Source organism: Carassius gibelio, chromosome B7 (genome assembly GCF_023724105.1).
Source record: "Carassius gibelio isolate Cgi1373 ecotype wild population from Czech Republic chromosome B7, carGib1.2-hapl.c, whole genome shotgun sequence".
NCBI classification, from domain to species: Eukaryota; Metazoa; Chordata; class Actinopteri; order Cypriniformes; family Cyprinidae; genus Carassius; species Carassius gibelio.
This window is the reverse complement of record NC_068402.1, coordinates 25,511,276-25,526,032: the sequence shown is the minus strand read 5'-3', so window position 1 is coordinate 25,526,032 and position 14,757 is coordinate 25,511,276. Positions and strand designations below refer to the sequence as shown.

Here is a 14,757-nt window from a genome sequence, read left to right as displayed (position 1 = left end):
AAATAATGACTAATTTGCATATATAAACCTAATAATTTAGAAAACTTGTAATACAATTTTTTTGCAATTATCAGTCTAATCAATCAGCTGGGTAAATAAGGCGATAACCAGACTGGTAATTTTTTTTTTTTTTTTTTATTCACCTGAAGTGTCTCGCCTTAATGCTCGCAATACAGGGACCATTTAGTAAATGCACGAGCTACAGCTACTGGAGCATTTACAATCTGGATTGGGGAACATTCCGTTTAAGAGGGGCGTGTTTACTAGTTTTCATCGGAATGTAGGCACACACTGGGCTGAGCTTCAGGTGAACGCGGCGGCACGCAATGCTGCGACTCTCATTCACATCAGTCCAAACTCAGGCTGACTTTAATGCACACGCAGGATCATCACACACGCTGCTTTTGACAGGTAACTCACTACTACTTTATTATACGCGCTGCGTTTATATATGTTTTATCTGTGATCGGAAAGAAGTTTTACTCTCACAGATGATGCTCACAGAGCCTGTAACGAATTGGCTAGCTTCTATAAAATATTTCATTATTATATTCACCTTTCCCCCCCGATCTTTTTAACGCGCCACAATAATTTCAGTCATTTCTAATCAGAGTTTCAACTTGATTTATTAACATAAGTAATAAAATTCAAAGTGGTTGGAAATAAAAACTGATCACTGCGCTGTCACTTTGATTTTACTGAAAAAAGACAGCATTTAAATGTGATTTAACTTAACGATAGTATGCTAAGATAGCCTATAGAAATGTTTTATTATTTGTATCACTATATTATCATCATCAATAGCCTATAGCTGTTGAGTTTATGAATGTAATGACGCATAACGTTTGTGCAACGATAAAATTAGGTCAAACGCAATATTATATCTCTTCTCAGATGATGTGAATCTGAAACTGAATGTGAAATCTACATGAGGATCAAGTGTCCTGACTCTCAATCTCAAGGAAAACGGATGTTGTTTGTGACTGAGAGGCTCAGGTGAAGTGCACAGAAACCCACCTGAAGACAGAAGATCTGAAGGCTTGTAACCAGACCTTCTCCTTGTGAGATCGGACACTTCACTGATATGAAACTGAAAGTGCTTCAGTTTGCCCTAAGAAACAGCACCTTGAAAAAGTGAGGAGGACTTCAAATAATGCAAAGAAGTGGAGAGGATGTGAAGTTTATTTATTTTCAATGATTCATTTCTATTCAGGATAATGTAGGATTCATTCAGGTTATCCTCTTTGGGCTCTGCGTGTGAGAAAACTTAAGGAAAAGTCCCAGCAGAGGAAACGTGTGTGAAACATGGATGCAATTAGGTTTCCCGACTTTTTTGATGATAAAAACCATTGGGATCACACATCTCGAAGTCTTTACTTTTTCAGATGAGTCCAGTTTCAGATCTCAAGAAGTTATTTTGTGACACCTGACAAAGATCTAAAATGCAGAAGTCATACAGGTATGTGGATCATGCATTTCCTCTACTGTATGGAAACACATTGATGATTTTATTGAATTGCTGAAGGGAAGATGGAAGAGAACAAAGAAAATAACCTGGAGTAGACTCAAGTTGTCTTTCTAGTTAAGGCTATGGTGTAATGATTAAAAAATACAGTAAAAATTCACCTTTCCTATGATGAACATGTTTTCATCTCTAAATTAACCTTTTAAATTCAGGAAAAAACAAACAAAAAAACATTTGAAATGGATTTAAAATGTTTTTCATTTTTATCATCTCAGATTTACTCATGTGTTATTGACCCACTTTTTTTTTGCAATTTAATTATACAAAGCTAAATTTTATTTCAGTCACAGATACAATTTTTTATATTTGTTCCACATTTTTATCATCAGTTTCTGGAAGCTCACTATTGATTGCATTTGAATTTTTGTGTAAAATTTTCTATTAACTATTATAATAGCTTTTCAGTACTGGTGACTGCATACCTGTATTGTGTACTGTTATGTCTTTTTTTTTATTAGTAGACTTCTTGGCTATGGATGAACTTTTTTTTTAAACTGTTTTAAAATGATCCCACATCCAGGAAACAGCTGTTCTAATCTAATCTAATCTAATCTTTAAGAGGAGAACAGTTTACTGTTCACATAAACTTGAGGTGCTTCGGCATGACCCATAAACAAATGTAAGACTCCAGTTAAGTTCAGATTTAGCACTTTGTGGTTCATCTGCCAGAAACCTAATGGTTGCAGACCCATTTAAGGGTTATTTCATGTGGCTTTAACTGTAAAAACATATAGCCTATATTTTAAGTTTTAAATTTTAAGTATTATTAGTGTTAAAGTCATATTGTTTTTGTTTTTTTATCACATTGTCATGAGAGTCACAGGTTTATGTTCTTACCTGAAGGCTATAGCAGTCAAGACCATTGAAATGAACATCATTATTGCCTTTTAACTATAGACCTCTTGACCTTTGATCTTGACAATAAATTGAGCTTCAATATGCTAAACTGTTGAGTGCAGACTGTACTGTCATTATTATGCATTACTTACTATCTGTATCTCTTTTGATCCTTATTCACAATGATTAGAGATGCACATGTAATCAAAGGAAGATGCATTTCATCATATGACTCTTCTGAATCAGTTCTTCATGGGAGTGTATTGTTTATAACTGACCAGTGTCCACTCTGGGTTGCTATTAAAATAAGCCTCTTAGCCCATAAGCACATGTCCACAGACGATTAATAAGAGGAATCATGTTTGTACACAAATCTATGATAGAGAAAGAACTATTGTAGCGTGTTTACTTGAGTTTTTCCCATTAAACTTCTCAAATTTCAAATTGCAACAATATAAAAGAAGACGGTTGTGCTTTAGCAAAGCTGTGGCGAGTTTCTGAGAATCTGCTCCTTTGATGAGTCAGTCGTTGTGTGGTCTCTTAGTATTCTGACCTCACTGATGGGAGTCAGACTCGTACTCTAAAAAATGCACGTAAACATGTTTTCTCAGTGGTGCTGATTTCTCAATGTATAGGGCACACTATAGGTCATTAATCAAGAGTCTTTGATGGAAAGTGACAACACATATACAATAAACCCTGAAGTCCGGGCTCCATTTTAAAGTCAAATAGGGTGGTTTGTAAGACTTTGTGATTGACTTACATGATTTATTTTCTCTGTCTCCAGGAAGCTGTCCCTGTGCCAGGCCCTCACCCTCATAACACTGCTGTTGTCTCCAGGTTGCCTGTCCTCTCTGCCTGTAAGATTGTCCCTATTCCATTATCCTTCAGTTTATAGACTGTTTGCAACAGTAACTTGAATGTCCTGTCAGACAGTTTAACTGAGTTTTTAAGGACAAGCTTGAACAGTCTGTTAGGTATGCTCAGACTGTGCAAGGCACGCTGCCAGGGTTTTGCTCACTTTAACTAGAGTGTTGTCTTTCCTGTTGATTGCCAAGAGCAGAGCTTAATCAGAGAAACCCGGGCAGGATCATCTAGGGGGATTCAGAGACTGGGTTGCCACCCTCTATTGTTTTGGAATTGCTGTTTATACACAATTCAGAAGTGATAAGTTAAGATGAACATGCCATTTGGCTTATGCTCTTTCTTTATCCTTTAACCTCTTAATTGTCACCCATCCCATCTGTGGGATGCCTACAGTATGTTTACTTCACTATATTACAACTAAATCCTAATCTAATTATGACAAAATATTCTGACCATTGTCACAAAAAGTCTTTTTTGTTGCCTTTTTGTCTATCACACTTTAGAAATAGTCAGAAATTATCAGCTGAAAACTTAAAATCTCAGAATTAATCATTTGAACACCATTTTTAAAATAAGACATTGCATTACCATAAAATTGTACAATTTTGGTACAAAATGTGACAAAATGTTTTCATTCATGAATAAAAGTGTACGTTTGGATAGTGCAAATGAAGAACTCTGAACATCCATGGAACCGTTCCATTACTCCAAAGTTTATTTAGTGTGGAAGAAGGTTCTTTGGATTTTTAAAATGTTCTTCACACACAAAAAAACACATAAATAAATTAAAAGATCTTTGAGAAACCATGGTTTTTCTATGGCATTGCTGTGAAAACACCCAACTGGAAGCTTAAGAGTGTATGTGTATTGATTGATGTTTATATATAAATTAAAGCCTTCATTAAATCTGTTCATCATATTAAGTGATTGTGTCTCTTTAAAAGACTTGGATTAAACCCTTTTCACATTGATTGCTTACAATATCAACCAAAGCATTATTTATTCTTCAGTGGAGAGACAGAAATCTCTCAGCTTTATTAAAATATTTTAGTTTATGTTCTGAAGATGAACAAAAGATATATGGGTTTGGAAAGACACAAGGGTGAGTAAATGATGACTGAATTTTAATTTGGTTGAACTATCCCTTTAAGTTTGACTGGTAGCTATAAGGAAAGCTTGCATGTACTACTCTGCCTTTCGTACCTTCTGGACCTCACCCAGTCATTTTCCCTCAGTTCCCCTCCCAGGATCCAAGCTAGGTCTTGTCCAGCAGTCATTATCAGCTTCATTCCACTGGAATGACTTTTACATCTCCTTTAAATCAACATAAACAAGACCTATCGACAGGAGGCCAACAAGTTCAATTCAGACTTATGAATTTCCCCAAACTCTTTCCAAGAACTCAGAAGTCAACATGTCCTTTTTAAAATCTTGCCTTTGGGGGGAAGCTGGTGTTCTAAAGGTGAAAGGTCGATTTCATTAATCCACCTTGCCCACGGGCCCCAAGGCAGACTGTCATACACACTAATTTGAGTCTTTGCTGCGGTAATGAGGGCAGTTCCAGGTCATTCTGGTACTGAAGATGGTGGACGTCGGTCATAAAGCACTATTGTGTCTGTGAGAGTGCAGTCATCTGTTGTTTGACATCCTCACTCATCACCAATCCTCTATTCACCACAGGTCTCTAGCCTAAACAAGTTCAGGAGATTCTGACACACATTGCATTTCTTCCTGTAATGAGTCCAGCCAAACCTAATTTTTCTGTCATTTTCCATTGAAAGGGTTAATCTTAGGAACCGGTACACAGCTCTACACCAAAAAGTAGTATCTATGTGCCAGTAAAACATCCCTTAAGGGGTCAAACTTTGGAATGCAAGTTCAATGCTCTGTTTGTATGCTGAAATCTTTTCATTTTATTGCGACGTGTTAACACGCTTCATGTGACTCTCTGAGTCGCTCAAATTAGATTTACGTGATACTGTTGATGAATATTATTTTAGGAAGACAATCAGCTGCTCTGTATGAAGTTGTTTAACACGATAGAAGTTGAAAAACATGCTCTCCACACCTACATTACATTTAGAAGAATACAGATAGACCTTGAGGAGATGTTAGGCCTCAAGCGCCTCACTCTTCACGGGCTGTTAGTGCATGTTTGTCTCGGATCAAAGCCAGCAGCGGGTCTAAGAATGACAGAGTCATGTTATCTTTGAAGACGATTAGTGGTGGTCTGATAGGAATACCGCTTGTGTTACGGAGGCTGTGTGTTATAGAGCACCTGGGGAACACTCAAACACTTCCACAAATGTCAAGTGCAGTCTAGCATAGCCGATGAGCAGGAAATGTTTTGGTGGCCTCTCATATCATGTGTCTTGAGCACTAGTGTGCAGTCATTTACACTGTGAGCACAGTGCTTAACATACATCAAATGATTTTCTGAACCAATATAATTGACTTAATATATTTTACATAATGTTGTTCTAATGTATAAGCTTGCAAAAAAAACACTTAGCACAACTCTTGCACAACTGCTGTCTCTGTTTGTTGCTGTTCTGCAACCTTTAATTCACTTCTTTGTTTATACATTTGCAGTCATCCAGACGAGTAGAGCTGGGAGGTGAGAGACCACAGATGCATGGTCAAATACATTTCATGAACGAGTGGGCCTTGTGGGGCGGGTGGTCCGTGTGTTCCCGCTCCTGTGGGGGAGGGGCCTCTGTCCGTACACACACCTGCATCACCAGGTAAAGCACAGCCTCTGTTTACCCCATAACACCATCTATTCTGCTGTCAGATGATTATACATGTAGGCAAAGAAAAATTAGTAGGTATGAAAGTTATTGTACCCTTAATTTTTCCTCTTGACCATAAAAGGCCCACAATCTCATCTCAACACATTTAATAAATGATTACGCTCTTCTTAATTTTGTCATGTCTTCTGAATAATAATGTTTAAGATTTAGTCAGAATATTTTTAGTTCAGTTATTCTCTGGAAAATTGTGTTTTATGTTGAATATTAAAGTTCAATTTAAAGTTACACTGTTGCGATTATGACACACTGTATCTTCCAATCAAACATGAAGTTATAAAAGTTATAAAATACATTTACCTTTCAGATGAATCTCTTTTACTGGGGTTTCTGCTTTTCTTATCATTGGACTTTCACTTATTCATCTAAACTGTAAAAACACAATTTTAAATTGAATAGCTGATTTAATATTTCCATTAATGACACTATAAAAATATAAATTAAGTGCTGTCAAAGGATTAATCGCATCTAACATAAAAGTTAGATTCAACTTTATTGTCATTGCACATGTGGGTACAAGGCAATGAAATACAGTAAATACACGTAAATATTTTCAAAATATATGCTGTATGTATGTGTGCGTATTTATATATACGTAATTCATATACACAATACACACATATATTATGAAAACAAAAACGTTTATTTTGGATGCGATTAATCGTAATTAATTGTTTGACAGCACTAAATAAATATTAATAATTATTATTTCAAAAGTAATTTATACATTCTGTAAAAGAGGCTTCTTGCTGCAGGTAGAGAGCCAATTTTTTTTCTCTTTACTTTATATCTTATTTCCTTCTAAATGGTTCACAGTAGTATCTTAAAACTACATATGTCTATACTTAGGTACTAATATGCACCTTTTAAGGGTAGATAAGGTGTAGTAAAGTTCCTTTAGCTGTTGTAGCCTTAAAGGTTCAGTTTTTGCAAAAAATTTCTGACAGTAAAACAGTAGTGTGAAAGGCCTTATGATGTTTTACTTGATCATGTTTCTCTCTTTAGAAATCTGGTTGGAGGGCCTTGCTCGGGGGACACCAGGCAATACAAGATCTGCAACACAAAGGTGCAGTAAATTCTGTACAGTTTGAACAGGATGTCTACAAAGACAAACATTTCAGTAACACCTTGCATGTTAGTGCTAAATATAGATAGTTTTTATGTATATGGTTATCTATTTTTATTTTTATTTTTTGCTTGGACATGATGTCATCCAGCCCCAAACCTGTCAGATTTTAAACAGATGGTTCTCAGTTTCGTAACTTCACTTTTTTTTAATCACTTAATACATAAGTTTGTTGATGCAGGCTAACATTATAACATACCAACAAATACTAATAATAATATTTTTTTCATCCCTAAAACACAATTTTACTATATTTTACTACTTTAATTTTTTTTACATTTGCAGTCATTTTAGTCAATCTCCTGTTTTAATTTGACTTTGGATGTGCATGGTTCATATGATCTGTGTCACTATTTATTGATGTCAGGCAAGCAACAGTTCCCTGAAGTCTTGTGCTTGTGTATGTATGGACTTTTTCAAACTGTGCACAGTGACAAAGAATGTACATGGATAATTTCAAGATGAGTAAGCGGCCTTTCACTGTTCTCTGGGACACATCAAGATGGATTAGCAGTGTGTGTTCCTGACTACCTCTGAATGTGGTTTGACTGATAATATGAAACATACTGAACCTCCCTTACACCTGTGATCCCAATACCTGGTACAGATGTTAAAATGTGTTGAGTTCATCCTGAGTCCTCCAGGACTGCTAGTGACCCCGAGAGTGTTAATGAATCGGGCCTTTAGCAGCTCTAGATGTGTGTTTTCTCTCCTGAGCTTTGTGTCTGTAACATCAGGAGTGTCCTGCTGACTCAATGGACTTCAGAGAACTGCAGTGTAAAGCTTTCAATGACAGACCCCTGGTCGCTGGCAGCAGTTACCGTTGGACTACCTTTCATGGAGGTCAGTGAAGCATGACTCTTCTCTTTTGAAGTATGTGTTGTGTTACTGTGGGGATTTCTCCATCTGCTAGGTGCTTAAACCGACAGAAACCTGATTTATACTGCTTTCAGGATCTGACCCATGTGAGCTCAGCTGCCTGGCGATTGGACACAACTTCTACTACAACTTTGGGCGGGTCCTTGATGGCACTCCATGCCAGTCAGATCAGGGGACAGTCTGTGTGAATGGAAAGTGTCTGGTGAGTAGATGGTTCTTAGGACCCTGCTTCGTAATAGCTGACAACCACAAAGTACTGTGCACCCTACCAAAATAAAAATAAAAAAGAGAGAGAGATATATATTTTAAAGACCTTTTTCTACCTGATCTGACAAATCAAATATTATAATATTATATTATTATAATACTAAACATCACATTTTATAATTAAAACATAAAAATATATAATCTATTTTTAAATGGACAAATTATTAGAAATGTTTACACATGTTTACCTCGAATTAATAAATAATTATTTTTAAATTGACTAAAAATAGACATTTAACAGTATTTTTAAATTGATGTTTTAAATAAAAAGCTAAGTAGAAAATGTTTGGAATCTATTTAGGGTTATTCCATCATATCTTTTAGATTAATTTGTCTATGTCATCCTCTTCTTCTGTCTAAACTTTTCCTGCTATTAATGTTTTTTCTATATTGTTTCATGTGCCATGGTATTACAATAGTATTTTGTACATGTATTGTTGCTTATCACTAGTGTATGGTGTTCAGTACCATGGGGTATATCACCATCTGATACCACCAATGTACAATTTTTCACCACAGGTATTTTTGTAAGGAAAATTGAAATATTAAAAGGTACATAATACAGAATCCTACACATATTTGTGCATGTAAAGATGACTGAATGGACCATAAGCCCCGTCTAGCCCTGAAGTCATGCTGGTGTGAATTTGGTTTCCATCACATGAGGACTGGAAAGGAAAAGCACATGCATAGTGGGGCCCAATCATTAGCACCATGTGGCAGATTGAATCCATATGTGTGAAGCACACCTTGTGTGTGTGTGGTTGCCCCTCTGTGAGGCCCCCGAATCATGGGAAAGTGCCATTGAGAATCATTATTGCACACACTACCAAGATTACGATAGGCAGAGAAAGGCAAAGAAAGAGATAAGGGCGGGAGGTCATGTATTAGGAGGGTTGCACCTGCGTGAAATGGAGTGCACAGGAGGTCTAAAGACAAACAAGGGCTTAATTATATCCTGCATAAATTGCTGAGGACAGTGCACTCCTGCACACCTCCCTTCCACCTCTGCAGTCTCTCCTGATGTCTCCTCCTCCACCCCTGTGCTCTGGAGCTTAAGCCATACTTCTGCCTGAATGGTCCTGATCCCTGCCCGGGCCTCATGATCCCACTCTTGTTTGTGTGCGGTGTCTCAGAAAGAGAGATCTGTGTCAGTCTATTTTCACCTGACTCTATTTGGACCTGTGGACCTAAACACACACAAACACACACAGAGACCCTTCAGGACGGTGCAGTTACACTTATATGATAGACCCTAAAACATAGGGTTTCTAATTATTATTATCAGTGTTAAAAACTGTTTTTGCTTCTTAATATTTTTGTGGAAGTTGTGATAAAAAAATTTCAGTATTATTTGATGAGTGAGGTTTTTTGGAATTAGAAATGTTTTGTAACATTATAAATATCTTTACTGTGACTTTTAATCAATTAAATGCATACTTGCTAGATAGAAGTATTCATTTCTTTAACAAAAATAATATAATAAAATGTATAAAAATAAATAAATAAATGCATGAGTAATCTGCACTGTGTATACTTTAGTGCATACTGGGAACTGAGGTAGACTTACAGCCTATAAAGTGCAAATTACAATGTAAATTTTTTTATCCCTAATCCAACCATTCGGAATACACATATAATTAAAGAAATGAAGTTGGAATGCTGAAAACTCATAAAATCAACTACAAATGCCATTATGCCTGAGATTAATGGATGAAAACTAATAGTTGCTGCTCTTACAATGGAAAAATCATTTTTAGTCTAGTAGATAATGCATTTATTTTGAGGGTCTTTAATCTTGGATGCTTCACTCTTGTCTTTAGTAGTGTCTAAATTTATTTCCTGGAAGGTCTCCAAGATTCTGTGGGCCATAAGCTGTTCCAGTTTTCATCAGGAGCGTTACCGGATCAGCTTGTACTGTTACAGAATGTGACGGAGCTTGATATTTTGGCTTCTAATCACAGGGTTTGTGTGTGTGTGTGTGTGCAGAAGCCAGGATGTGACTTGATCTTTGGATCTGAGCAGCAGGAGGACGCCTGCATGGTGTGTGGAGGCCACAACTCAACCTGCCTTCATCACAGAAGTGTTTATCAAAGCAACGGGCAGAACAACGGTCAGCAATGAATCTAATTACACTCACAGTGACTTTAAACAGCAGAACATGAAAATAAGCTCAGAATTCTGCAGATATGTTCTGATAGACATAACATAACTTTGAAATCATTACTTTTATTTAAATGTAATGTAAGAAATGTGAATAAATGGTAACTGTATAAATCTGATTTGAATGAATCCTTTTATTTATAATTTTATTTAGAGCAACACAACTGTAAAATTTGCCATTTAGCCATGAAATCCTTAACCTACACCTGACACTACTGTTTGAAAGTTTGAAGTTCAAATATTATTATATAAAATATAATTTATTCCTGTTATGGCAAAGCTGATTTTTTTTAAAAAAAAAAACGTTTTTTTGCAGGATTCTTTGATGAATAGAAATTTCTAAAGAACAGCATTTATTTGAAACAAAATGTTTTCTTTGTCACTTTTGGTCATCTTTTATTTCAACTTTTAAACTGTAGTGTAAGTGATTTCTGGGTGACTCTCTCTCTCTTTCTTCTTTATCTCATGGTTTCTCTCACCCTCACACATATCTGTGCACTTGAACACCGACACCTCCGGCTTTGAACTTCTCTGCATGAAACAGAACCTCTTTTAAAATCTTCCTTCATGCTGGCCAACTGAAAAGACAGAGCATTTACATTGGGGAAAACACAGCGATAATACTGGTATTGTTTGGCCACCCAAAAAATACTTAGTTTCCCAGGCATTTCTCCGCATCTGGATTTCTGAGAGTAGGATAACAGATTCGAAGCTGCCAGCACGGAGCTCTGTAAAGAGGGTCAAAAGTCAAAGGAGATGAGAAAAGAGCAGCCTGGGTCATAATTCTGCGGTTCAGTGCCTCAGACCAATCCATGTTGCAGCTGCAGCAAGACATATCATGGAAACATACAGTTTTGAGCAGGACTGCGCACCTGTCAGAAATAATTGTTTTCTTTTTTTCAAATGGGCTGAGATGCATTACTAAAATTCTGATCTGTTTCCCTGCAGGACTGTTTGGGTACAGTGAGGTCACTATGATCCCGGCCGGAGCCACACACATCAGAGTGACTGATAACAGCAGAAACTATCTAGGTTAGAGCTCAGACTTCTGTGAGATCTCTCCAACATGTGCTTCTCAGAGCAAAAGTGGCAAGGTGCACAATGTGAGACAGAACTGTAGAAGACTAAAAAAAGCATGAACTTTGTCTTTATCAGCACAATAATATGAAATATCGGAGAACAGTTTTTCCCTATATTCTTGCAGCAACAAAACGTTGTCCCTTTATGCAGTTTGTCAGATTGCTGTATGAGAACATTACAGTTATGGACCTTTATTAAGGAGAAAAATAAAAAAAATTATCATAAAAAATGTATCACTTCTTGTAAATGTTTTTCAAAGCGCTCCAGAATGGGCGCTCTCAGTTTGTGATCAATGGGAACTGGAAGATCAATGTTCCTGGGGAGTACAGTGTTGCAGGAACCAAACTTCAGTACCGGCGCTCTGCTGATACCTGGGAGAGCTTCGAAGTTCCAGGACCTACTCAGGAGGACATACACATCATGGTTAGCTTTAAACACACACACACACACGCACATGCACAAAAAATAATTAAACACAATTCTTAAACCCTGGTAGCCAGTACATCTGTGTTGATTTGTTGTGGTCTGATTGTAGGTCTTGTCCACTGATAAGATCTCTGGGATTGAATATGAGTACTGGCTGCCTCCAGACCGTTATGCCCTGTATCATGGGAGACGTCAGCTTCGCCAGCCTCATCACACGTCAAACCACTTGCCCTTTGATCTTCCAGTCACTACAACTACCACTACTACAACCACAACCACCACCACAACACAGCCAATCACAAAACCTCATTTCTGGGGTAAAAACCTTTCATTCTTTGTATCTAGGAGTAATATATATATATATATATATATCTATTAAAGTATTTAGAAGTATCTTATCTGTGCATTGACAAGATTGTGGATTATGATATAGATATATATTTAATTGGAGTTTGTTTGAAGTGTGTGTGATGGGAAATATTTGGCAGAAATGCCCCAGTCTCTTAAAGAGTAATGTTTGGAGTCTTTTGTAAATACAATTGTGATTTACGAGGTCATGCCCTCAGGTCCTGCTGCTCACTGGCCTCTCCAACCCCCCTATCAACAGCAGCCAGTCCCACGTTTGGAAAGAGATGAAAACCGCAGGAACCGACTGCCTGCAATACACCGTAGAGGTTAGCACTTTATCATTGCCATTACGTTGAAAAGGATCGTTTTGAGAATATGGTTAAGATCTCGAATATGAGCCAGATGCTGAATGTACGGTCAGTGTAAGAGCGCATTATCATCTGCTCAGATCAAATCTAAGTTTCAGAAGGTAATGAAACACGCTTCACCTTATTCTTTTGTAATTGTTATCAAAATATCAGGAGAGCTTTATGCTGTTGCAGCAGTTAGCGATCCATCCATGTTGGATATGTAGGTCTGGGTCGCTAAAGACCCTAATATGTAATAATGATAGGTGAAACATCCATGTATTTAAGGGTTTAATACAGTTATTATTTCAAAATGTTGCTATGTGTTCTTAGAACATGAAAAGTAAAACTTTTATTCAAATTGTAAATCTTTCTATTCAAGCAGGTATATAGTGCTCCCTTTATCATTACTGAAGATGTCAATTACTTCAGTTCAGCACAAAGTGGTCACTGGCTGAGTTCTTCACTATTGCGAAAACCCCTTTTATAATCAATGAAGCTGAGATACTGCTCAAATCATCTTTTATTAACATTGTGTTTATGGAGGGATTCATTTGCGTATAGAACACAAAAGATTGTGCTGAACCAAATGGCAGCATTTTGAATGGCATCCTGCAGATTGTGTCTATCCTGAAAGCCTCTGATTGCAGATGTCTTTGATTGGCTATAATTCTTAGAGGACATGTTGCAAATAGAAACCTCTGAAGCTTCACTCAAAAACCATTTGCACAGGCGTGTTTGAAAGGAGGAATCTATCAGGGGGTACCAAATACTTGGTTCTACCAATAGGCTACTGCAGAAATGGCAATGTTACAATTTAAAAAAATTCAGTGTAGACTTGCTACCAAATTATTTCCATTATCTGCATATCATCTTGTAACTTGATCATGCCCTCTGTTAATTGTTCTTTTGTATGGATGACAAAGTCTGGGCTTTTTTATGTCATGGCATCCTTTTGTAGCCCACTGTGGGAAATGTCGCCGGGTACGAGGGAAAGGTGAGCGCCAGAGACAGTATTGCCAAAAAGATTTTGGTGAGTTCAATCCGTACGTCTCTTCAGTGCCAACATAATACAAGTGGTGTAATATACATAGTGTATAATTGGATGATGATAATACGTTTGTCTACTGTGACAGTATTTCGAGCAAAAGTGCTGGAAAAAGTCTATCATGGTGAGGAGACCCGCTATGACGTCCAAATCATCCACACATACCGCAACCGTTTTCGTCTGGAGCACCGGGAGTTCCTGTGGGCGCCCAACAGATGTGACTGTCCCTTTCTGGAAGAGGGGCATCAGTATGTGTTGATGCTGCGAAGGCATATTAATTATGAAAACACTCTCAATCGCATTCTGTTGGAGGAGGACAGCTATGCTCAGCCCTATCGAGCACGTGAGCACAGCCTGCTGCGCCCCCTAGAGGAGCTCTGCGGTAACAGGGGCACCAGGACTCCATTCAGGGGGTAAACACAGGGACGATCACACTCTCACTGCACACGTATTCTGAAGTTCACTCTTGTGCCAAAAAACAAGGTGCAGAATTGAAGATCAATGATGATTTTACTAAAGCATTTTGCATTCCTCAATAAGGACAGTGGACACTTTGCCACGATGAATTATGTCCGAGGGGGCATGAGGCAAACCAAAGCAAAGAGAGTCACTAAATGAAGCACTTTAGGTGGACAGTCACCTTCTAAAATGTATACACCAAAGTAAATATTATACGCAGAATCTATGATGCCTTTTCTAGCACCACGTGTTTGTTAATGGCATAAAATCACTTGATGGCATGTATATCTTTATCATGTGCATTTTGATGTTGTTTTTATATATGTATTTATATAAGCTGACAGTATTTCTAGAGGAAACCTTGATTTATATATCGCCTTATAATTTTGAATGTTTTACCGTTAATATTTTTGCTCTTATAAACCGTTATAAAGTCTATGAGTGATGAGTGTTTATGAGTCACATATACATTTACACATTCAAGTTAAGCAGCATATACATAAAACTGTCTATGGCGCAGCGCTTTTGCCAACGAACAGTTGTTTTCTGCTTTATATTTGGCAGCCATTTTTCCC

General features: G+C 37.3%; 1 protein-coding gene across 2 annotated transcripts; it reads left to right on the top strand.

The window, feature by feature from the left end:
• Positions 1–244: 244 nt before the first annotated feature.
• LOC127961650 (ADAMTS-like protein 5) lies at positions 245–14,620 on the top strand. Of its 2 annotated transcripts, none has more exons than XM_052560857.1 (14): positions 245–411; positions 895–1,134; positions 3,150–3,222; positions 5,822–5,973; positions 7,045–7,105; positions 7,903–8,008; positions 8,119–8,246; positions 10,301–10,424; positions 11,423–11,506; positions 11,814–11,977; positions 12,090–12,297; positions 12,547–12,654; positions 13,637–13,708; positions 13,812–14,620. In XM_052560857.1, the coding sequence occupies exons 2-14, from the start codon at positions 1,085–1,087 to the stop codon at positions 14,138–14,140; spliced, it is 1,659 nt and encodes a 552-aa protein (XP_052416817.1). In that variant the 5' UTR covers positions 245–411; positions 895–1,084; the 3' UTR covers positions 14,141–14,620. The 2 variants fall into 2 exon arrangements, with proteins under 2 accessions (XP_052416817.1, XP_052416818.1); XM_052560858.1 differs by having other exon boundaries at positions 895–1,459.
• The last annotated feature ends 137 nt before the right edge of the window (positions 14,621–14,757 follow it).

Bases quoted from the DNA above. Each gene is read 5' to 3' on its own strand.
- LOC127961650 (XM_052560857.1), top strand. From the start codon at position 1,085: ATGAAACTGAAAGTGCTTCAGTTTGCCCTAAGAAACAGCACCTTGAAA. The intron at 8,009-8,118 runs GTCAGTGAAGCA...TACTGCTTTCAG, and splicing joins TTGGACTACCTTTCATGGAG to GATCTGACCCATGTGAGCTC. The intron at 10,425-11,422 runs GTCAGCAATGAA...GTTTCCCTGCAG, and splicing joins AAGCAACGGGCAGAACAACG to GACTGTTTGGGTACAGTGAG.